This window comes from Ailuropoda melanoleuca, chromosome 11 (assembly GCF_002007445.2).
Source record: "Ailuropoda melanoleuca isolate Jingjing chromosome 11, ASM200744v2, whole genome shotgun sequence".
NCBI classification, from domain to species: Eukaryota; Metazoa; Chordata; class Mammalia; order Carnivora; family Ursidae; genus Ailuropoda; species Ailuropoda melanoleuca.
The window spans coordinates 2,102,236-2,125,545 of record NC_048228.1 but is presented as its reverse complement, the minus strand read 5'-3'; the positions used below and the strand labels follow the sequence as shown (position 1 = coordinate 2,125,545).

Sequence of the window (23,310 nt, the reverse complement as noted above, 5' to 3'; positions counted from 1 at the left end):
GACCTCGGGTGAGAAGGGCCCCTGCGTGGGGGCGGCTGGCTGGCCGCAGGTGGGAGAAGCTGTCCCAGGTGGAGCCCGCAGCCCTCCCAGTGCCGGCCAAACGCCCCTGGTACGTGGGAGCCCCCGAAGGCAAGGGTTGCTCAGCCCTAGACGGAGAAGCAGACCCTGAGTGCGGCTGAGACTGCAGGGAGAGGGGGTGCCCCAGCGCCCCGAGCTGACCCCAGCACAGCGCTGGCTGAGCAGGTGCGGTGCACAGGCGAGGAACGGGGCCACACAGGAAACCCGGCCTGTGCTCCTTGCCTGGGGCCAGCTGGCCCTGAGGCGTCCCAGCAGCCAGGGAGGGACCACATGAGCTCTTATTTGTTCATGCTGGGGTTTCAGGTGCTTTGAGGCAAATCCCCCTTCCTCTTTTATGATGTTTGCATGCAGAAGGAAGCTTCTGTCTCCTTCCGGGACAGAAACAGGAAGCAGACACTTTTATACATCAGCGTGACCAGCCCAACCTACTTCCCCTGGGGGCAGGGGCTTCAGACGCCGTCACCTGCCCTGGACCCAGACCTACCAGAGCTGCTCGGCGGACACTCGCTGACGGAGCTGTCCCTGGTCGACACTGAACCGGGAGGACACGCCCAACCCTGCTGGTCCCCGGGGCAGGGGCCACAGCCACAGAGTGGATGCCAGTGGCCCTCTGCTGCCCACTGCTCCATGTGGGGAGGCGATGGTCCCTCCACGGTGCCAAAGAGGGCCCTGTACCCCTCACCCCCACGCCCGGGGAAGGAGGCCACGCGGCAGCCGTGCTCAGCCCTGCCTGATGTTTCTACTGCAACAGCCGCTTCATTCGAGAGAAAAGGTTATACCAGAGTCCCCGTGTGCCCAGGCTTCTCGGCTGGCCAAGCAGGTGCACTGGCCTCCAGAGTCCGGGGTCTCCTGGCTCGGCCTCGGGTGTGAGCGTGAGAACCCCAGTGGCAGGGACACAGCCCCTCCTGACTCCCATGCTGCCTGCACAGAGTCCGGGGCCCGAGGCTGCTTGCGTGCCGCGTGAGCCCAGTGACATGCGCCGTGGGGAATTGAGTCAGTGACAGGGTCAGTGACAGAGAAGGGGAGACGGGGAGGAAAGATGTCCTCCCTGCCCCAGCAGTTGCCCACACTGGTTTCAGACCCAAAGCTCATGTCGGGGGTAAGGAGAGGCCATGGAGATTCCAAACATGAGTGCACTGAGCCAGGGCCGGAGTCAGGCCGTAGAAATGGGTCACCCACACCCCTCACCCCTCCTGGGCCCCACACACACCTGTCACTCTTTCCATGGCCTTGCTGGGGACACACGCCCACAGGCACAAACACAGACGTGCCTATCCCAACACACAATGCCCACAACACACACACGTTCTCACTCACGTGCACACACACACGCTCATAGACACTGCAGAGAGCACGCAGGTCTCCAGAGGCTGCCACGCCCCTAGGCTCCTGTCCTCTGCCCGTGGAGCTTCGGAGCCCTGGCGCTCTGTCCAGCTGTCCATCCTGTCCCTCTGCCCGCTGGGTCTCCCACAGGGCACAGGGTACCAGTGGCCCCCACTCCACCTGCCTCCTTGGCGGGAAAAATGGCTGCACCGTGCACCTGCTCAATTACCTGCCTGGTGCCTGTCTGGCCCCAGGGACCCGGCAAGTCTGGAAATGAGCCCAGGTCCCCAGGGCCCAGGCTGCAGGGGCCAAGCAAACCCGCAGTCCCTTCCTTCCCCTCTGCCGGGCAGCTGCCCCTCCACAAGCCCACGACAGGACACCATGAGGCCAGCCTTCTGCAAGTCCTTGACCTTGAGCCCAGACCTAACAAGCAGATTCCCGGGAGAGGATGCTCTTGACCTGGGAGCAGGTGGGGGCAGCCTCGCAGCCCAAGCCCCGGGGGAAGGACGACCTCCAGGGTCCGCTGAGCTCCCAGCAGGTTGTGGTCCCTGTGCCTGGGACAGAGCCACCAGCCCAAAGCTGGGGAGCCTCAGAAACGCCCACATCTCAAGGCAACCACCCAGCTCTGACCGATAACCACTTGCCCTCCTCTCCCTGGCTGAGGGCATGGGTCCCAAAATTCCTCTAGGATGGGCAAGCACTGGCCTCTGCGCCCGGGACCTGCCCCAAACCCTCCGCGCACCTGCCTCGGCTTACACTGGGCTGTGGCCCGCCGGCCGGCACAGGCACCTGACCGGGAGACAGATAAGAGAGTGCCCCTCCTCGTCCTGCATCATGGCAAAAGCCCCAGCAAGGCCATCCGAGGAGGACGGCGATGGGTCCGGAACAGACTCGGCGCACCTACCGTGGTGAAAGGCTGCATGGGGTCACTGACGTACAGCATGGTGCGCGCGCGGGGGCCTGCACACGCCGGGGAGCTGCCGTGTGGCGGGGCGAGGCATGGGTCTGGGTGGCCGGGGGGCGAGGGCTGCAGTGCTGGCCGCGCGGTGGGGTGCAGCCAGCCGGAGAGACTCCGTGGCTAGCGGGGCGGGAGCCGAGGATGCTCCGGGACATGTGGGCTATTTGCTGGCATTTTCCTTCTCCCTCAGTTCTGTCAACCCGCTGCAGCTAACAACAAAACCGGCGGCCCCCCTTTATCCCTCATGCCTATTCATCACGTCCAGGCAGGCCTCGGCTTGCCCACGGATGTGTCGGACCGCACCACGGAGGCGTGCGGGGAGGGGCGGCGCACCGGGCCAGCGCCCGCTCCACAATTAAGCCACACCTGGCTCCCCCGGAGACACCGCCCACGGGAGGCTCAGGGGGCCCATAGGCCCCCGCCCCTGAGCACCGGGGGGCCGGCCCGGAGCCCTTGAGATGTCCGTAGGTGAGGCCACGCCACCCCGAAGGGAAGAGATGGTGCTGCGGACCCAGCGCCCTGGGCGGAGCACATCTCCCTCCTGCCGAGGGAGCGCCGTGGCCCACCGGGGACACCCCAAAGGGCTGCACGGAGTGGAGAGCACCCTGGGAGACTGCTCCCCGGTCCACCTGCAGGGAGACTCGCTCCTGGAACGAGCTGCAAGTTGTGGCCCAAAGCGTGGACCGAATGTCGGATGCAAAGTCCACATGTTCCAGCCCTGCCTGGACTGACACTGACCGTGTCTCCACCGGGGCCGAGCCCCTGCACACAGCGATGTGGCCCGAAAGGAGGATGGCTGGGCCCCACCTGCCACAGCATGCTGATCTCGAGGCCCTTGGCACCTCCAGGTGCACACCAGAGGCCCGCCTGGCAGGGAGCTCGAAGCGGTCACCCCGACTCCCTTTGGGCAGTCTGGATTTCCATTCTAATGGAAACATCTGCGGCACAACATTGCTTTGGGGAAGGGGCTAGAATTCTCGCCGGAAGATGGCAGGGCATCAGTTACACACAAATAAATCATGGGACCCTGGACGTGCCACCCTCAAGTCCGAGTTCCTCCAATAAGAGCTTACAGACCCACAAGATGCTGGAAAGACAGCACATTCTCGCCACCTCCCCAACCGTGTCCCAGCTCCTGGGGGCCTGGGAGCAGCGGGGCTCAGGGTAGAGGGAGGCTCCATCCAAGGCCCACTAGGGCGTCTGCTGACCAGCCCAGCTCCCCGGAGAGGGAGAGCCGGGGCCGGGGCCTGGGGCACAGCTCACTCCCGTGACCCCGTGGCTGTCAGCTCCCAACTCGCCACTGCCCAGCACTCATCAGGAGACACGGGAGGAAAACAGAGGTGGGAAAGGGGGTCTGCAGTGAGGCCCAGGCTGGAAGCTCTGGCTGGAGGCAGCAGCGGAGAGCCTTCTTCGCCTGGAACGCTTGAAGACGGGAAGGCCTAGGGTGGGGAGCCCCCTGCCACCCCCCGGGCTCCTGTCCTTCAATGAGGCTTTTGGAGGAGGCTGGGGGTGAAGGCATCTCGTGGGCTGGGCCGGCAGGATGGAAGGACACAGAGCCAGACCCTCTGTTCCCCACAGGGCGTTGTGTGAAGTTGGGCCACTCCCCAGTCTCTCGTGGGGTGACCCCCCCCCCGTCAGGGCAACATCTTCTGCTGGGGCTCCATGCACAGCAGCCGGGGGAGCTCAGCTGTCTTCCTAATTGTGCTGGATTTGTAAAGGCTGCAAGGGGGGAGCAAAGGAAAGAAGATTCTGAGGGGAGAGACCCCAGGAATGAGCCCAGACTGGCACACAAGGGGCCTAGTGTGGGGACAAAACCCCAAGGTGGCCCCAAGACTCCCACTCATGTGATGACAGCCCCTGGGATTAGGTTACAAACCAGCCACTCTGAGTTGATCAGCAGGGAGAATATACAGATGGGCCAGGCCTAATCAGGCAAGCCCTTCAAAGAGGTCAAGGAGACATCCTCCCACTGGCCTCGAGGAGCACACGGCCAGGTTGTGGGGGCACCGCAGGGCAGCAGATGGCAGGCAGCCTCTAGGAGCCGAGAACGGCGGCCCTCCGTCAGCAGTCAGCAAGGAAGCTGCGACCTCAGCCTGACAGACGCAAGGAACTAAATTTCGCCAACAAGCAGAGCCTGGAAGAGGCCCTGGGCCAGAGGACACTCAGCAGCCTGGGAGACCCTGAGCGGGGGACCCAGGGGAAACAGGCTGGACTCCTGACCCACGGAGACTGTGAGGCCACGAGGGCTGTTTGAAGCCACCAAGTGTGCAGTGAGACCTTGGGCAGAGGAGGCCAGGGCTCTGGGGGTGTTCAGGCCCTTGGGAGGGCCCGGGGGGCACAGGCCGGGCCCAGGGGATGCTGGCTGCCCAGAGGGAGGGCATCAGGTTTAAAAGGTACCCTCTCTCGAGCCCGAGCGGGGGCACGAACGCAGAGGGTGCAGGACAGAGGGGCCACACCCCACCCACGCTATGGGGGCACCACTGAGGAGGCTCAGGGGCCCCGGGCCTGATGACCAGCACTGTCCCCCTCACTGTGATTCTGGGCCAGTCTGGGGTCCCCCTCCTCACTTGGTCCTCAGCTGCTTCCTCCAGGTGTCCTCCCAGGTGTCCCCTTCTGCAGGCCAGCCCAGTCCTGAGAACCTAGTCCCGGGAGTCCACAGCGGGCTGCGCCCTCCCTTCTCCTGCACCTGGGCAGAAGTGACCCCTCCCCAGGCTGGGAAGGTCTGCCCTGGGTGCCTGCTGGGGTCTCGAGCCCCCAGAGCGTCGCAGGTTCTAACCCCAGGTGTCTGCCTGGACGTGCAGTGCTCTGTGAGCACCTGAGCAGGTGGCAGTGGGGCCCCAGCACCGATCAGCTGTGCCTGCTGCCCCTGCCGGCCTCGGCCCTACCCCCTGCGGCCCACCCGCCCACAACAGCTGTCACCACGGAAAGGCGCCAGGAGCGGCGGGAAGGGGTGCAGGGGGGAGGCCCTCGTGATGGGCGGGATGGGCGGGCAGGGACAGGTCGCTCCACAGGCCAGGCAGAGAAGCCGGGAGGAGTGAGTGGAGGGAGGCCAGCCAGCCAGCCTGGCAGGGGCACCGGCCATCTCTGCCTTTCCTGCATCATCGGAGCTGGGAGGGGCCTCCCCCCCGAGAGCCTGGCCCTCGTTTGGTCCCCAGGGATGCTGAAACTCAGAGGGGACACGTGGGCCCTTAGCCCAGGCCCAGCACCAGCAGAGCGCAGGTAGGAATCAGGATTCCCGATACCTGCTTGGGACACCTGGAGGACTCACGATGAAGGACTTCATCTTGTCTGTGCTCCCCCCCACCCAGAGAGTGGGTGGCCTCCAGGGCCAGTGCAGACCCCACAGGACTGCCCTCCTCACGGCGTCAGCCCACCCTCCTCCTGAGCCCCTGGGGATCCAGGGACCCCATAGGCTTTACCCCTTGCAGGAGGCGGGAAGCTGCTTGAGAGCGGCTGGTGCTGGGCAGTGAGCCACGTGGGGTTCACTGCCATGGCCACCACCCAGGGCAAGGGCTCTTCCTACAGAGACCCCAAGGAGGCCACAGAGGCCGTGGGGCGTCGGGTCCTTCCCGGGCACAGCTGCTCCCAGGCCCTCTGGTCCCTCTTCAACACGGAGCCTCGCCCCTGCCTCCCCTCTGCTTCCCCTGCACAACATCTAGCTTTGTCACACACTCTCCGTGGGCCAGCCACCACCCGCATCCTTGCCATCCTGATGACTTAGATGCTCTCACCAGCTCCATGTACAGACAAGGAAACTGAGGCCGGGGGAGTTAAAGAGCCTGCATGCATCCCTGGCAAAATGGTGTAGGTATGGGCTGGGTCTCGGAGCTCCCCACACCCACGGCGGGCTCCTAGCCCGGAGGCCTCCCTCTGTGCCCCCTCAGCTGTACAGTGTGCAGGGACCCTGGCGGCAGTGACCTCAGGGAGCTCACCGTCCCCCCAAGAATGTGTGCTCTGGGACCCCTCCAAGGCCTGCCCACGGGCCAGCTGCCCTACTGGGGCCCCGTCCTCCTTACTGCCCGACTCGGCTACTCAGCCGGTCCAGGGTGGCAGGCAGGTGGTCCGAGGATGATGACCAGTCCTTCCTGCAGGGCTGGGCAAGCCTGTGCTGGGGCCCCACATGCCCTGACACCTCCAATTCACAAGCAAGGACTCAGAGTCACGGGGGGCTTGATCCTGGGACAGACCCGCCCCTCAGGTGAGCCATCACCTGCTCTGCTACTGGCCACAATAGCGGTGGTTAAGGGCATCCCGTGGGCTGCCCGTGGGAGCCTGCCCATCCCGGGATAAGGAATCTGCCCAGCTGCCAGCAGGGCCAAAGAGCAGAGGAGACCCAAAGCCCAGACAGCGGGACGTGCCACCCCAGAGGACCGGTGTCCCCCCACTCCAGGACTGCCTGCCTGTGCCTTGTGGCTGGAGCCCCAGCACGGCCAGGTCCCCAGCGGCAGAGAGGACGGCCAGCCTGCAATGTACGTGCCAGCCTTTACACCCGGCCCGTGTGCTGAGTCCCTGGCGCGGGGCTGGCCGGGCCCTGGGAATACAGGACTCCACAACTGCTCTCCTGACCCAAGGCCTGTCCTGGGAAGACTCTTGTCCAAGGTCACCAGCCTGGTGTGGGGGCTGCCCCACCTCCCCGTCCTCCGCTGGGTGGGGAGGGAGCTGTGCCCTCTGGCTCCCAAGCGATAGGCCACTGCGCAGTGCGCCCTGGGGGCTCCCTGCCCACACCTGGCTCGGGGCCCTGGGCACATGGGGCGGAGGCCCTTGGGCGGGGCAGCTGGGCAGCGGGCTCTGCCCCAGCGGCTATGCAGCCGCCATCTGCGCGACGGGGCTGCATTGGGGCCTCACAAGGGTGAAGAGTGGGCAAGCTGTCTGCACAGTCGCTGCGCCCAGACCAGTCGTGCCGCCCACAACGGGCCAGGCAGGGGTCAGCACGAGGCCGGCCAGGTGGCTCCAGAGAACCCCCACCTTTGTGAATGGAGCTCTGCACCCCGGTTGTTCCTGCCTGACGGATTCGGCCGTCTTGCTGTTTGCAGAGGAGGGAGGCCACACCCTCGCGACCCCACGGCTGCTGAGACGCTCAGCACCCAGCATCCAGCCAGGTGGAGGTGGGGAACAAGAGCCGCCCCCCCACCTACTGGAGCGCTGAACACCCTCCTGACGCCGGGGCCGCGGGGTGTCCAGGGCCCTCCACCCTCCAGGGGCTGAGCTGGGCAGCTGGGGGGTGCGGCTTCCCAAACTCAGGAGACAGACCTCTCAGGAGACCACACTCGGGGTCCCCCCTCCCTAGAGCTCCTACCCCTCCCCAGAGTGGACAGCGTGAGTGCCTGGCACTCGGCTTCCGATCGGGAGGCGGCCACTCAACAGACACCCATCTCAAATAACCGCGCGGCCGGCTGCCCAGCTAGAGAGAGAGCCAGGGCGCCCCACCAGGCGGTTCCCCTCGTAAAAGCCGTGAGTGATCTGGAAAGTGGACCACTCGAGTGACCCTGCTCTCCCTGGCTGGGCTTTAAAGCCGCTCTTAGGTTTTAAATTCACTGGTAAAGAGTGAGCCCCTGAAACCCCAGGCCCTCCTCCTTGCCCCCCATAAAGGCAGAGCCCCCGTCTGCGCTCTCCCACTCTCTCTCCCTGCCACCTGGCTGCACAGCCCCGGGCCTGTCACGTGCCCTCCAGCCCCGAGAGTGAGGAACCTTTTCTCTCAAAGTCACTGACGTGCGTCCTGCCATCATTCAAGGCGCAAGGGCCGGTCCGGCCATAGCCCAGGCTCCGTTGGGAGCGAGCAGCCCAGACACCGCGAGCTGACCTCGACATTACCGACAGGCTGTGGGGACACTGATGTCCAGCGGGGGACCAGGGAGGGGAGAGGTCAGGACCCTTGGACCCTGGGAGCAGCTGGGAGGACAGGGAACATTCTGGAGGGACAGGACGCAGCAGCCTGACCCGTCGAGGCCCGGTCTTCCCCAGCGTCTGCCTCAGCTTCCCCACCCGTAAAATGGGAATCAACAGGGGCCCAACGCCGCGAGCTGCTCTCACTCTGACGGTCTCCTGAGGGAGGCAGGAGGCTGGCACCGGGCTGTCTGACTCCTCAGACCCGGTGTGAAAGATTCCTCCAAGGAATGGACTCCACGGGCTCCCTGCCCCCCGCACCCCCACCCCTGGGCGGCAACTGCACAAGTCCCGAGTGGGCCAGTCCGGTGTCTTTGACGGACACAACCGAGGACACGGGGGGCCCTCCTGCCCCCTGCCCCCACCACGGCGTCCCCCTGGCTCGTTCACACGCCTGGAGCCACACGGTCCCTGCTGGCTACCAAAGGCTCAGGGTTCCTCAGACGGGGTGAAGGGCTCCAACCGTTTTAGGGAAAGGTGGCCAGGCCCTTGTGGCCTCCAGAGTTCCCAGAACTGCCTCCTTCTTGCGCCCTGGCTCTTGGCCTGGTGCTGGTGCCCTGAGACAGACACACGGGGCCGCAGGAGGCCAGCGGCCAGCACAGCCACCATCCAGGGAGACAGAGCAGCCTGGGGTCTAGCAGTGGCTGTCCCAACCAGGCCACCGCAGGGGGGATGCTGGGGACGCAGGCCAAACTACCCTCCCTGGGGCCAGGGGTCCTTACACCCCCTTCTTGTGCTCTGCTTGTGGCAACCTCCTCCTGACGCACAGGGCCTTGCAATGGAACGGGTGGTGCACCAGCTCCCACAGCCCTCGTGCCAAGAGGGACGCCCAAGGCGGTAGGACCTGCGACACAGCAACAGGGTGTCAGGGCCTCAGTGGTCCCTGTCTGCCCTCATCCAGTCCCTCCTCGGGAAACAGCAGCTCAATCTTCCTTCGGGGCCCTCTTCCCACTCTACTCCATCCCATCCCGCCCCTGTCCCCCGAGACCCAGGATGATCAGAGGCACAAGGATAGCTCAAAGGTGGCCACCAAACCACATTCAGACCAGTGAGAAGCAGGCCTGCTGGACAACCAGCAAAGAGGGGTCTTCCCTGCGGGGAGGGGGATGCTGGCGGAGCCTGGTGCCCTTCCACAGAGACTACAGGCTGCCACCATGGAGAAACCAGGGCAAGAGACAGAGGCGGCTGTTGGATCACCTAGATCCAGCCATGCCTGAATCCATCCCTATACCTGGATCCAGACACGCCTGACTCCATTCCTACACCTGGATCCGGCCATGCCTGACTCCATTCCTACACCTGGATCCAGCCACGGCTGAGTCCATTCCTACACCTGAGTCTGGCCACACCTGAGTCCCTTCCTACACCCAGATCTGGCGACACCTGAGTCCATTCCTACATCTGGATCTAGCCATGCCTGAGTCCGTTCCTACCCTGGGACGAACGGTTTCAGGAGCTGATACATTTCCTACTTTGCCACTGAAATGTCCTGCAAGCCTGTGGAGGAAGCGTACCCCGAACGTCTGTCTCCGGACTCCGCAGGCTCCCAGTCAGGACAGCGCACGTTTCCCGCCCCCACCCCGAGACCTCTGCATACAGCAGCCCCACTCACCATGACAGGTGTGGTCATGCCCTGCAGGTGGAAGACGTCCATGCTGGCCTCTGCACCGCCCACCACCTCATTGTCTCCCTGGGTGGACTGGGGAAGGTCAAAGTAGGTGCTGTCCGGTTCCCTGGGAAGACGGGAACAGGGCCATCAGCCCCAGACCACCCAGGCCTGGCGCTTGGGGCTGGCCCTCCGCTCCTGGGAGGACTGTCCTTCAGCTCTCCTCTGCCCCCTCTCCTTCCTCTGCCGGCCTCTCCAGGGCTAGGCCACTGCCGATGTGTGGCCCCGCATGAGTTCTGTTCTCTGCACCTCTCCTGGCGCAGACACTGGACCCTGCATCCCCAGGAGAAAGGCCATGCCCCTCACTTAGCCCGAGTCCGGCCCGGAGGCCTGAGGAAGTACTCACAAGGAACTCCAGAGATGCTCGAACGTGGCCCCTTCGTCAGCGGTGGTGGGCTGAGACATCTTTTCCGCACCCGGCCCGGAGGGCTCCTCACTCTGCAAGGAGGGAAGGACAGTGGGTGCTTTGGGAGGGCCAGGCTCCGCCCTCCTTCAGTATCCCCGGGGCTGGCCAGGGCGGATACCACGTCACACCCCCCGCGTCATCCTCCCTTTTCCCAGGCAGGACCCCACCGTGCAGAGGGGCAGGCCGTGCCGTGGGCAGCAGGGGCTTCTCAGAGCTGCCACCTTTGGGGAGCTGACAGCAGTACCCACGTGCGAGGCTGCCGCAGGGCCCTCTGGGAGCTCAAATTTGAAGTCCTTGCTGTGCCTGGTTCACAGCAAACACCCAAACAGGTGTGGCCACTATTACTATGAACTGTGTCTCTAGGTTTGGCCTTCAGGGCTCAAGCCAGGTTTGGGGGCTCCCAACGCCCCGGGACGTGAGGACAGCTCAGATCCCGGGTCCCCCCCCTTGGAAAGGGCATGTGCAGGGTAGGGCCAGAGGCTGGAGCGAAGCCCCGGGTCCGAGGCTAGCTGTGCCCTGTGGCTGTAGGATGTCAGGCAGCCGTCCACCTCTGAGACAGAGGTGGACTTTGGCCTAGACACAAAAACAGTTCGGACCCCATGAGGCAACCCCAGGCCAGGGCTGTGAGGCTGTCACCAGAGTGGGATCACTGCACGTTGGTTCCCCCATCACAGAAGATGCCCAGGGACCCAGTGCTCTGACCCGGTGCCCAGACAGCGGTCTTTCTCCCCAGGGTTTCCTCTCCCAAGAGCGTCCACGCCCAGCTCCACTCCCCAGTGGCTCCACCGGCCCAGGACCGGGCACAGCTGGGGCCGCTGTCCTCCCGTGTTGGGGAGGGGCAGGGAAACCAGAGCCCGCCCTGCCCACCACACCACACAGGCCAAGGTGGTGTCTCCTCTGAGCCAGCCTCTGGGTCCTTGGCAAAGGGCCGTGGGAATCAGCTTGGCCACCATCCGCCTGGCAGTGCCCCCACGGGCAGGCCCAGACCTGCCCACAGCCTCTGGGGGAGGGAGGGTGCACCCGCAATCTGTCACTTTGTCCCCAGGTAGGCAGGCGCTGGTGGAGGTCTGTGGCACTCTCCGGGGGCTGCCACGTGCCAGGCCACCGGTCTCTGGCGCAGTGACAGGAGCCAGGAGGGCTGCCTCAGGGGCTGGGCTGGTGACGGGACGCCCGGGGGCTAAGGTGGGCCGAGCAAGGATGGCCTGGGACTGGCAGCTGAGAGAGCACTGGCCCAAACCAACTCTCCCGCGGGCTCAGAGAGGTTAAGTGACCTCCTGAGGTCACACAGCACGGCTGTATGTGCAGGAATGAACGAGAATTTCATGTTTCCTCAGAATTCAGAATTAACTTAGTCACAACCACCCCCCACCGCACCGCGCACACGCCTTCAGCACATGATCTACCCATAAAGGTTTTTTGGGTTTTTTTTAAGATTTTATTTATTTGAGAGAGAGGGTGTGTGCGTGTGCAGGCAGAATCCCAAGCAGACTCTGTGCTGAGCGTGGAGCCCAACGCGGAGCCTGACCTCAGGACCCTGATCACGACCTGAGCTGAAACCAGGAGTCGGACACTCCACCGACTGAGCCCCCTGGGCGCCCTGCCCACAAGGGTTTTAACAAGGTCTCCTGTTCTGTGGAGGTCACTCCCACCCTGGGCTGAGCTGCCCAAAGCCCCGTGGAGCGGAGTGCTGGGTGTGGAGCTCTCCACCGGTCATTTAGAAGGGGTAGACTTGGCTGCCCCAGCTGCTGGCTCCGCAGAAACCCACCCCGTCCCCTACGGCTGGCCCTTTCCGGGCGAACGGGGATGGTTAGGGGAGCGGCCGCCGGGTGTGGGCAGAGCACCGACAGGGGGCTGTATTCGCTCAGGCCATTTGGGCCCACCCTCTTCAATTTGCAGATGGACCATCCGAGCCCAGAGATGGAAAACACTTGGCTAATGTCACACAGCAAACGGTCAGCAAGATGCTGCGAGTCTAACCACAGCGCCCGAAAGATGCCAGCAGCCCACGTGAGCCCCAACGGACGAATGGATAGGCCATTGCGGCCCAGCCATACAACGGGGGATCGCGGCCACGGGAAGGAACGAAGTGCGGCCGCTCGCTGCCGCGTGCGCGAGCCTTGAGGGCATCGTGCTGAGTGAAGGAAGCGGGTGTCATGGGACTGCCCGGACAGCGCGTCCACAACAGACAGCCTGTGGGCACCGAAGGCAGGTCTCCAGCACAGGGCCGAGGGCAACACGGAGTGACTGCGGAGGGGGACGGGTCTCCTTTGGGAGTGGGGGCATGTTCCGGAGCCAGACGGAGGCGGACAACGCACAGATCATGACCGTGTGAAACGTCACTGCATGGTTCACCTTCAAAGGGGTAATTTTGTATTATGTGAATTTCACCTTGATAAAAAATTTAATCAAAGAACCTAAGGGCGAGACATGGTGCCGCACAGCTCGCTCTGGACATGTCCCCCACCAGCTGCACAGAAAGGAGGTCCCAAAGCCCCACGTCCGGGAGCTGGCACAGGGGAAGGGGGACACTCAGCCTCCAGCCCCTGCACCCCCCTCCCAAGGGACCAGCCAGGGAGGTGGCACTCCAGAGCCCTCCCCCCGCCGTTGCCAGGGGACACAGCCGGCGTGTCTGCCCTCCCCCTCGCCCTGCTTCCCCCGAGCTGCACCCAGTTCCCCCGGCTCTGGCTGGCGGAACACTCACCCGCTGTGACAGCGGGGCTGGGGCAGGGCAGACGGAGGCGGCTCGGCCTCACTGGACGGCAGCAGGAAACTGAGTGACACCCAAGTCCCTGGGGTCCTGGTGAGGAGGGGCGGGGAGGAACTCCACGGGGTCATCACACTCTGTGCTCAGCAGATCCTGCTGCTTTTCCGCCAAACTGTCCCCAAACCCAGGACCCCATGTCCACCCCTCCGCCATCACCCCTACCTAGGCCAGGCCCTCCCTGGGTCCAGCCTGGTCCCTGCAGTGCCTCAGACCTGTCCCCTCCCTGTCTAACCGCACCGCGCAGTGGGCTGTCCCTCACGCTTGGGATGAAGTCCCAAGTGTCTCGCTGTGGCCTCAGGCGCTGACCACAGAGCCCACCCCACCCACCTCGTCCCCCACAGGCCTCTGCACAGCTGTCATGGGCTGGGGACACTGGCCAGCACCTGGGGCTCAGCTCAGAGGCCACCGTCTCTGAGAGGCCATGCCGGTGCGCAGTCAAACCAGCTGCCACTCCCCCCCCCCGCCCCCGTCTGCCTGTGGAGCTCCGAGCTCAAAGATGCAGAGAGACAGAAGCCCACGCCTACCTGCTCACGTCCCGCCGCCCCCCGCCCGGGGCGGGCTCCGGGAGTACGTGGCCAGGCGTCCCCCCGTGCGGGGCTGCCATCACCGTCACCCCCATGTGTCCTGCTACACCAGCCCTGCTCACCTCCCGCCCCGGAGTTAAGGAAGGCGTCCCTGCCAGCCTGTCCGGGCTTCCACACTCAGCCACGGGCTCAGGCCCCTGCAGCTGCCACACAGGCCTGGAGCGGACTTCACCCCCGGCCCCGAGACCTGCGCTGTGGGCCGCCAGCTTCAGAGGCACTGGTCCGAATGCATATGCCGGCAGTGCCTGGGGCGGGGGGTGCAGTCGGCTGAGGATCCGACTCTTGGTTTTGGCTCAAGTGTGATCTGGGGGTCGTGGGATTGAGCTAAGTGCAGAGCCTGCTTGGGACTCTCTCTCCCTCTCCCTCTGCCCCACCCGCTTGTGCTCTCTCTCTCAAGTAAATAAATAAATCTTAAAAGTTAAAAGAGAACGCATATTCCAGGGCCCACACCTAGGGGCTCTGATAGCGGGAGCTCAGAAATCTGCATCTCTAAGTGGCACCAGTGGGTTCCCCATGACTCTGGGACAGACCCTGAGCCCGGCAAAATGAGGGTCCGGACACCTGCCCTGCCCTACTTCCCAGATGCCATGGGGCGCAAGCCAGGAAGCCACCGACTCCATGGCTTCCAATCTCCCGGGAAACTCCCCTGAGCCAGTGGCAGTGGACCCAGGCCCCGTGACCATAAGTCAAGGGAGCAGTAGACCCCATCCCCATCCCCGTAGGCCCTGGGGAGCTCCTGCCAGGGCAGGAGAAAGAGGAAATGCTGAAGTCAGGTCGAGGATCGGGACCCCTCACTGGGCACCTCCCCTGAACCCCATGGGCCCCCCTCCTCTGTCCTCAAGGCAGGGACCCGCTGCGGCATCTAGGCCCAGGCCGGCAGAGGTGAGACACAGAACAGCTCCTCGGAAGGAACGCCTGATGGCCCCAGTGACCTGCATTTTAAATCTGGAAACACGCTCTCAGTGGAAACATGGCCCCCAGACGTAACGGCAGCTGCTTTTGCAAACGTGGCCGAGCATCTTAAGGATCACGTGTTAGCGGGGGAAAGACAGACTCCCGAGGAAACATGTTTTAGGTCATCACCGAGTTGCAAAGTGCATATGCGCCCTTGACCGCCCGGGGCCTTTGATGAAGAGCGAGTTGCCCTGGAGGGAAAGTGCACTCAAGCTCGCAAGGACCAGGGGGCCCTGCGGTGTAAGGTTGTGGGCGCAGGAAGCGTGGGTGCGCCATCGCCGGGCACGCTCGGGCCCGCCCAGCACCGCCAAGCCAGAGGCACCCACCAGAAAGGGTGTCACGTGTGTCCCCGTTCTCAGGGTGCTGGGCCGTGCTGCGGGCACCACTGGCCCTGCTGCACCTCAAGGAATTTCCAGCATCTGTAATTCAGGGAGCGTCGCGGGGCTGCCAGGGAGGCGCCAGGACCCACAGAGGCATCGTGCGGCCCAGAGCTGGAGTGGAGGCACGGACCACCCCCCACCCCTTCGACTTCTTGATGTGACTCACGGGTTTTCTGAGTCCTCAACCCACGGCAGAGAATGCTCTGGGGCCAGGGCTGCCGGGAAGACATGAGGCCACACCACTGCTTCTAGCTGCTGCTGGCCGAGCCCTGGACCGGGCCTCCGGGTGCTCATACCGCCTGTCACACCCAGTCCCCACGTGTCCCCTCCCTGCCCCCATCCTGTCCCCGTGTCCCCTCCCTGCTGCCTACCCTGTCCTTGTGTGTCCCCTGTCCCCCTGTCCTGTCCCCAAGTGTCCCCTTCCTGCCTTCTACCCTGTCCCCTCTGTCCCTACATTTCCCCACATGCCCCCCCATCCCCTGCCCCATCTGTGTCCTCCTAGGCCAGGCCAGACCCAGCCTCCTCCAGGAAGTCACTGCCCTCCCTGATCCCTAATCAGGACACCCCCGTTCTCTGCCTCCCATCACCGAGCAGGTAGGGGGGCACAGCTTCTGCCGTACGGCCCACAGGACAGCCTTGTCGGCTGGGCAGATTGTGTCCCTGTCCCCTCCACCTGCTCCGGGCTCCGAAACCACCTGCGATAAACTGGGGCTCCGGTGACCACCCCCCAAAGAGAAGCACCCTGTGCATGGGGATGGCCGACAGAGCCTCTGTCACCCCCTCCCACTGCTTGTAGAGTCCTGAGACAGGGAGTGGACATTTGGCCTGAGCGCAGGGAGGGCCAATGCGGGGCTCACAGGTCCCACCCCGGCCATCGGGATCCCAGCGTCCGGGGGGTGGGGGGAGGCAGCTCCCTTCAGTTCAGTGAAAAGTGACCCACAGAGCTCCATCCTGACCCTCACTTCCAAACACTCCATCTCCACTGCTTTTCTGACACCACGGGTATGACAGGGCTCCTTCTCACTGTTATTTCCCCTTTTTGCGCAGTAAACTCGGACCATTGCAGGAAGGGACCCCAGGGCCTCCCCGGGCCCCTTCCAATTAGCCCTGTGGCCTCGAAGGGACTGAGAATGCTCTGGTGCCCAGAAGTCCCCCTACCTGGGTGGAGGGGTCAGGTGGCCAGCAGGCAAGGACGAAGGGGGCAGGCAACCCTCTGTGAAAGGGTGCTCTTCCCCAGGCGGCAGCCCAGCCGAATTCCAGCAGGACACTCAGGGCCCAGCCTCCCGGGGCCTTGGCGCTGAGAGGCCTCTGCTGCCCCTACCACCCCCCAGAACAGGGGCTGCCCTTGCCTTGTGGGGTGCGGCCGGGACGGCCCGAAGTACCTCCTTCCTCAGGGACCCAGGGCAGTGGCCTCCTTTGCCCACCCCTCCGGCCTGTGGCCCAGGCCACGTGGCCACGGGAGTGCTGGGCAGCCCTTGCCACATGGGGTGGGGTGGGGTGGGGTAGGGTGGGTCAGGACAGGGCAGGTCCTGGATCTGCGCCCGGGACCTCCTGCAGAAAGACGGGGTCCCTGGTGAGGAGGACGTGGCGGGGGGCCTCCTGTCACACTGAGACGGCTCGCGGTTACCCCTTTGCCCGTGCGGGGGGGACCAAGCGCTGGCGATGAGAGACAAATTTAGCCTCCGACCCTGGGCCAGAGTGCGCTTGTGAAATATGGAAACAGCTGGAGGCGCCCAATTAAGCTGCCCTCCCTCCCTCCCTCCCGGACCAGGGCCCACTCGAAGGAGGCAGGTCGGGGGCCAGACTCCAGAGCCCCCTCGGCCCTGCTGCTTCTCGTCTGCCAGCCTCCGTCACGGCAAACGGCCCCTCCGGCGCCCGGGCCCATGTGGAGGACTGTGAGGTCGCCAGCAGTTTGGGCGAAAGTCTAGGCATTGGCTTAGCACCCATGTGAGACAGGGCAAATGTGCCAGCCCCTGGGCGCGTGGGCTTCGCACACTTCCAGAAGGAAACGATGGTGAAGCAAGCCACCCAGGGCCGCAGGGCTCTGGGTTAGGGCCTTGGCTGGGAGAAGCCCTCAGCTGAGCAGTTTTGGGGACCCACCATGAATACCCCAACACCCGGCAGGAAAGGGCTGTCACAGACCAGCTCCTGGAAGAGGAAGTAAACCAAGGAACACCCAAGGATGGCTAACCACTACAGCATCCCCGAGGGGGGTTGTGAGACCAGCAAATTTGCAGCTCATTTTACTGTCAATGTGGAAACAGGCACAGGGAGGTGAGATCACCTGCCCAAGGCACACAGCTAGTTGGGGCCGGGAATCAAACCCAGCAGTTTGGCTCCAGCAAGGCTGCTCTGGACCCTGCTCTCTACCTGGCCTGACCCTCCCCAGCCCGCACACCGTGCATCCTGCCCAGAGAGCCCTTTGCCCACTCCTTTCTTCACCCAGCACCTCAAAGCCCTACCCACGGTGAGGCCCCCCTGCCCTCTAAGGATCTGCCAGCATCCTTCCTCCAGTCCCCGATCCCAACACGTGCAGGTCGTGCCTGGCCACACAGCTCCTGTCCCATGATTTCCTGCTGTGCAGCTTAGCACTGCCCCACACCCGCGGCTCCCTCTCCCCCTCCGTCCACGTCCACGCAGCCCACCTCTGCAGCTCCGCACCTGTGCCACCCTGGACAGGTGTATTGCCCATTCTGAGCCTCTGTTTCCTGCCATGGCCATGTGTGTGGGGAAAAAAGGAAAGCACCCAGCAGGGCAGCGACCCAGACACATCCCAGGAGCTTGAGAAACAGCAGTGATTTGCAGCTGACCAACAGTTACTTAAAACCAGGTGTCCGTGGAGGAAGAAGCAGCTGAGCCCTGGGCAGGGGTGGCGATGCCCGGAGGCCAGGCCTGGTTGCTGCCCTGTCCCTGGTTCATTAGTAGATGTCCCCCCTGCCCTGGTCTGTCCAGGAGCGAGGCGCCTGCTGAATGAGACAGACCAAGGTCCCATCACAGGAGCGACCTTCAGAACGTCCTCAGCTTCCTCTACGGGAGGTCTGTTCCCCTAGGGCTGGTGGCTGCTGCTTCCCAGGTCCCAGGCTGCCCGGCACACTGAGCTGGAAGCCTGTACCTGTCTGTGCATGGCAAAGGGCTGCCCTCTCTGGAGGAGTCTTTACCTTGGGGACTGCTGGGACGGGTCGCCATGGGGCCTGGGGTCGATGACCAGACACTGTCCTCTCGGCCGCTGGGCTGCCAGGCACCACTGTCCTTCCCATTTGTCTCCTTCCACCTTCCCCTCCCTGGCCCTGTTTCTGCCCCGAGAGGTCACACTTCCATAGGTTAGTGTCCTCATTGGAGGTGGCTGCTCTGTGCTCCGGAATCTTCTCTTTCCCAGGCAAGCACGTGAGTGCCTTCAACCATGTTCTGGATGACGGTTCCCAAGCCATCATCCCACCCAGCACCCTTCTCTGGACACCTCCACATTCCTAGGAGGAGACCCCCCCCAGAGGCATCCCCACCCCGCGCCCCAGGCACCTGCTCTGGACCCAGAAACGCGCTGTCTGAAGTCTCTCCCCACCCTGCTCGCCCACTCCCAGGCGGGACACCGGCCACTTTGCCCACACTCCGTCTGACTCCATTCTGTTCCTTCCCTGCTCTGAAGCCGGCCGCATGTCTGACACGACTTCACCCAAGCCATGATGTTGGTCCCTCCCTCCCTCCCTCCCTCCAGAAACATCCACCAGGGTTCCACAGAGCTGCCGCTGCCCCCCTTGCTGTCCCTGTCCCCTATCCCCTAGCCTTGGGCGTGTCTTCTGGTAACAGTGCCCAGAATCCACTGCACACTCCCTGTCCCAGCCCCAGCCCGGAGGCCTCTCCATTTACTGACCTCAATCTTCCACATAAGGTGGTAAGAAGGGAAGCGCTCTACACCCCTACTCCAGATGTTCTTACAGCAGCCCGGGGGGGGGTCACTTGCCCTGGGCCACACAGCTTGGAAGTGCCAAGGCTCCCACCAGGCAGCCCCTCCCTCCAGGAGCCCCCGCTACTGGGGGACAGACAAGCAAACCAGCTTTCAGCAGCCAGTGTAAAGGGCGCCCCGAACAGGTGTGGACCATGGCCAGGGTCAGCATGAGGGCACACGAAGGCCCACATCAGCACTGCCATTTGCAGGTCTCCCAAGCTGCCATTGAGCTTGGGGGGCCGGGAGGGGGATGGGCAGTGGGGTGGGGGGAGGCAGGAATAGCAAGGCGGGCTGGAGAAGGGACAGGGCCCTCTGGAGGCCACATGAAGGCCCCTGAGCCCATGGACTTCAGGGAGCAAGTTTCAGGGTTCAGCTCATGTGGGGCGCAGTGCGATATTCGTGGGGAAGATCACCCCGGCAGGCACACACAGGCCCGGCGAGCCCAGAGGTGGGTGGTCAGTGGGGCAGGCCTTGGGGGGGTCCAGGTAAGGTGGGGGGACATGGAAGAAGTGGACAGTGCTGGGGATGCAGGGGGGCAGGGAGGGATAAGGACGTGGGTCCTCCCCCAGGACCCCCTTCCAAGCCGATTCCCGCCACTTAATGCACTTTGTAGTAAACCTCCGCCAGCCACAGATTCGGGGGCTCCCAGCCGGCTCCCAGCCCTGTGCACGTGTGGGGGTCTCCAGGTGCCGGCCCGTGGGGCAGCGATGGTCGCACCCATCACGCAGGATCAAGCGACATGCGAGCATCTGGCAGGACCCCTGGGCTGGCTGGGGGGGGGGGGGGTGCCGAGCATGGCTGCCGTGGAAGAGCAAGTGAGCGATCTCTGGGTCACACCTCATCCTCCATGCAAGAGTGCTCCCAGAAGCCTGCTCCCCGTCACGCAGGGAGGGGACGGTACCGTGGCTCAGCCGCCCCACAGCCTCTCACCCAAAGTGCGCGCTCACTCCTCCTCCCTCACCTCGAACCCCCCCCCAACCCTGTGCTGGTGCGGCGGGACCCTGACCATCCCCTACCTCGGGAGTCCAGCTGTGCTGGCACGACAGTGGTGGCAGGTGGGCCGACACAGGAGCGGGCCCTGCTGTCCGGGTCTCCACAGAGGCGGAGGCGGCCGGGCAAAGCAGAGGGCTGGGTCTGGACAGGCGCTAGGGCCGCGTGCAGGGGAGGGAGCCTGGGGTACCGGGCCCGAGTAGCTGGGGAGTGCTGTCCTCCAGGTTGAGCAGGTGCTGCCACCTCCGCAGGAAGTGGAAAGTTCCCAGCAGGCCCACAACGGGGGGCGGAGGCGGGGACACGACAGTGACTTCTGCCCCCACCCAGCCCGGCCCCCCACCCNCCCAGCCCGGCCCCCCACCCCCCCGCTGCCACCCCCAGGAGCAGGTGGCCTGCAAAGTACCACTCCTGGCCTAAGCCCCATCAGGGAACCACGGGCATGGCCTCCCTGCACCGTCCTGGCCACCAGCCCACCTGTCTACCACCCGTGCCGCCCACTCCCCAGCGCCGGGGGAAGCGGTGGGCAGGGGCTCTGCCCCCTGGGGTGGCCCTGAGGGGCTGCCGCTGGGCAGCAGCGGGGTGGTGACAGGACCCCAAGCTCGGGCCTGAGAGAGGCAGGCCAGGCTGAGCCCAAGCCTACCTTGGCGGGAGCCCGGGGTGGACAGGAGGCAGCTGGGAGGCCCACAGCCTGTGGCTGGGCAGGCAGGCGGTGGCGGCAGCGTCCTGGTCGCCTAGGCGATGACATTGGAACCAAGGAAGCAGGGAGGCCAGCCTGGAGCCCCGGGGCAGCCGGGGCGGAGCGTGGCTGGGAGCCCTGAGGCAGGCTGGCGATGTATGCCCTCGCACAGTGACCTGGTGACCGGCCCCTGGCCTCCAGGAAACAAAGCGGGAGCTGGGGGGAGCCGGCTGCGTCCGCTTGCACGTGCACACCTGTCTCCTCCTCGCTGCAGAAATGTCCACAGGCACGCAGAAGTAGAGAGAAGGGAGCGCCAAGCCCAGGACTCCCCCCGGCCTGTCCTCCAGCTAAGGCAACTTCAACGGGTCGGATCATTTCACCTATGATATGTCAGGTGATGATTCCAACAACCAAGGACCCATCTTGTTCAATATTAGGTCAGACCACGGAATTGTTGATTTTCAACTGGTTTTCTCCTGCCCACATGCACACACACATACACGGTGAACTCAGATAATTCGACGTGGTAGGCGGCCTTGACACCACATTCTGCATTTCCCAAGCACATGCTTTTAACTGCTGGCCAGAAGGACTTTGAGGAGGCCCGGATGTGGGAGACTCATCTCCATCCCCCCAGCCCCCACCATAGAAAGCCGAGGCCCCCTGAATGGATGTGGCAGAGGAACCGTGCAGATGGGATGAAGGGCCATGTCTGGAGGCAGAAACACTGTCCGTGGGCCGTGTGGGCCCCTGTAAGCACAGGGTCCCGATCAGAGGGAGGCTTTGTGGAGGGAGGAAGGGGCCATGAGCCCGGAAGCGCAGGTGCCTCTGGACCCAGGACCAGCTGAGAGGCACCCTCCCCAAGGAGGAGCACAGCTGAGCTCTGGGTTGGGAGTCGGGGTTAAGACTTCCGACCTCCACAGCTACAGGGAAGGGCACCTATGCTGCTCTAGGCCACCACATCGGGGCTCATATTATAGCAGCCACCGAAACTAATACAGGTCCACGTAATGCAAGTTTGGGGACTGTCATTTCCTGGAGCCCCTGCAGCAGGGCCCTGCTGCCTCATGAAGCGTGAGGAGAAACCTTCTGGGAGCAGAGTGCTCGGTCCCGCATGGAGCCCCCCCCCCCCCGGGCNAATGCAAGTTTGGGGACTGTCATTTCCTGGAGCCCCTGCAGCAGGGCCCTGCTGCCTCATGAAGCGTGAGGAGAAACCTTCTGGGAGCAGAGTGCTCGGTCCCGCATGGAGCCCCCCCCCCCCGGGCTGGATGGCAGCTGAAGAGGCCGCCCTTGAGGAAGCCGAACCCCCCACCCTTCGGAGACGTTACGCACGCAGGCACACGCTCCCGAGGGACAGGCCAGGGACGCCCGGTCCTCTCAGCTGGACTCTCGGGGAGGGCAGGGTCACCCAGGGCAAGGGGATCTCCTCCCCCAGCTGCTCCTGGAGGACGGGTCAGGCCACAGCTGTGGGTTCCCCGACCCCTGCTGAACACACCCAGTTCTGAACAGCCCACGTCTGCAGGCAGCCCGAAGGAGGCTGCCTGAGTCATGAGCAGGTGTGAGGCATCAGGACCACACGGGGATGGTGGGTGCTGGGAAGGAGGGGTTCCCCGGTCCTGGGAAAAGACGCAAAGGAGCCAGTGGGATGCCAGGCACTGCCTTGCCCTCGCTCGGGGCGCTGCTGGGCTGCCCTCGGCTGGCCGTGGACCAAAGCAGGTCGGTCCCATGACCCACACCTCCCGGAAATGGCCCCTCGTTGAAGCCAGGCGACTCTGGGAGGGTCCCGAGGCCCATCACCGGCTTCTGTGCCGGTGACCTTCTGGCATGCCCTCCTCCCCAACCAGTCCCCTGCAGAGGGAGGGAAGGCCTGACTCGGGAGGCTGGGGCTCGGCCCTCCCAGCAGGTATGGTGTGGAGACACAGCCCTAAACACTGAGGGCTCACAGGAGCCTGGGCACAGCCTCTGACGCCCGAGTCAGAGACTGAAGGTGGGTGGGTGGTCCTGACGGCAGGCGGGCCTCTAGCCACGGGACAGTTAACAGCGTGAGGAGGGCTGCCAGCTCTGGGTGGGGCGCTGAGCGGAGCCAGACAAGCATTTGTACACACCTTCCTGCCGTAGGACGTGCTTGCAAAGCTCTTCCCTCGACACTCTCGCCCAGGCCCGGGCCTGAGATGAACCTGGGAGGTCCGAGTGTGAACCTCAGCCCAAGGCCTGTGTATCATTTTAGCGGGAGGAGAGCAGAAGGCCAGCTTGGCAGACGCAGGCACCGCCCGAGCCCCCCCCCATCCCTGTACGCGCATGGACTCTCCTAGGGTTCTGGGGTCGGAAGTTCCAGGACAGTCTTGTGGGACCAAAATCAAAGTGGTCGCAGGCTGCTTCCCTGTGTCCCCCCTCTCCCAGCGGCTAGAGGTGCCCACGTCCCTTGGCTCGAGGCCCCTTCCCGCAGCTCCGGAGCACATCCCTGCGGCCTCTGCCCCATGGCCACCTCCCCCTGGGACTTGGACCCTCCTGCCTCCGGCTCACCGGGACCTTGGTGATGATGTGGGCCCTGCTGGAGGCCTGGGCTCATCACCACCTGTAGGTCTGTGATTGAATCACTGTCCCTTTTGTCACATGAAATAACGTGACTCTAGGCTCTGGGCCTTAGCACGTGGGTGCTTCAAGGAGCCCTTCAGGGACACATCCTGTGAGCGGTCTGTGTGGGA

General features: G+C 64.3%; 1 protein-coding gene across 5 annotated transcripts in view; it reads right to left on the bottom strand.

Moving 5' to 3' along the window:
- The window catches only part of TP73 (tumor protein p73), a 63,739-nt gene that overhangs the window by 31,929 nt on the left and 8,500 nt on the right, over positions 1–23,310 (bottom strand). For 4 of the 5 annotated variants that reach the window (XM_034671105.1, XM_034671111.1, XM_034671108.1 and 1 more), the window contains exons 2-3: positions 10,255–10,346; positions 9,855–9,975 (exon numbers count right to left, since the gene is read on the bottom strand). In XM_034671105.1, the coding sequence (XP_034526996.1) occupies positions 9,855–9,975; positions 10,255–10,313 (180 nt within the window). In that variant the 5' untranslated portion in view covers positions 10,314–10,346. Of the gene's footprint in view, positions 1–9,854; positions 9,976–10,254; positions 10,347–19,955; positions 20,182–23,310 lie in introns of those variants that run through there. The other variant, XM_034671107.1, reaches the window with a different exon arrangement.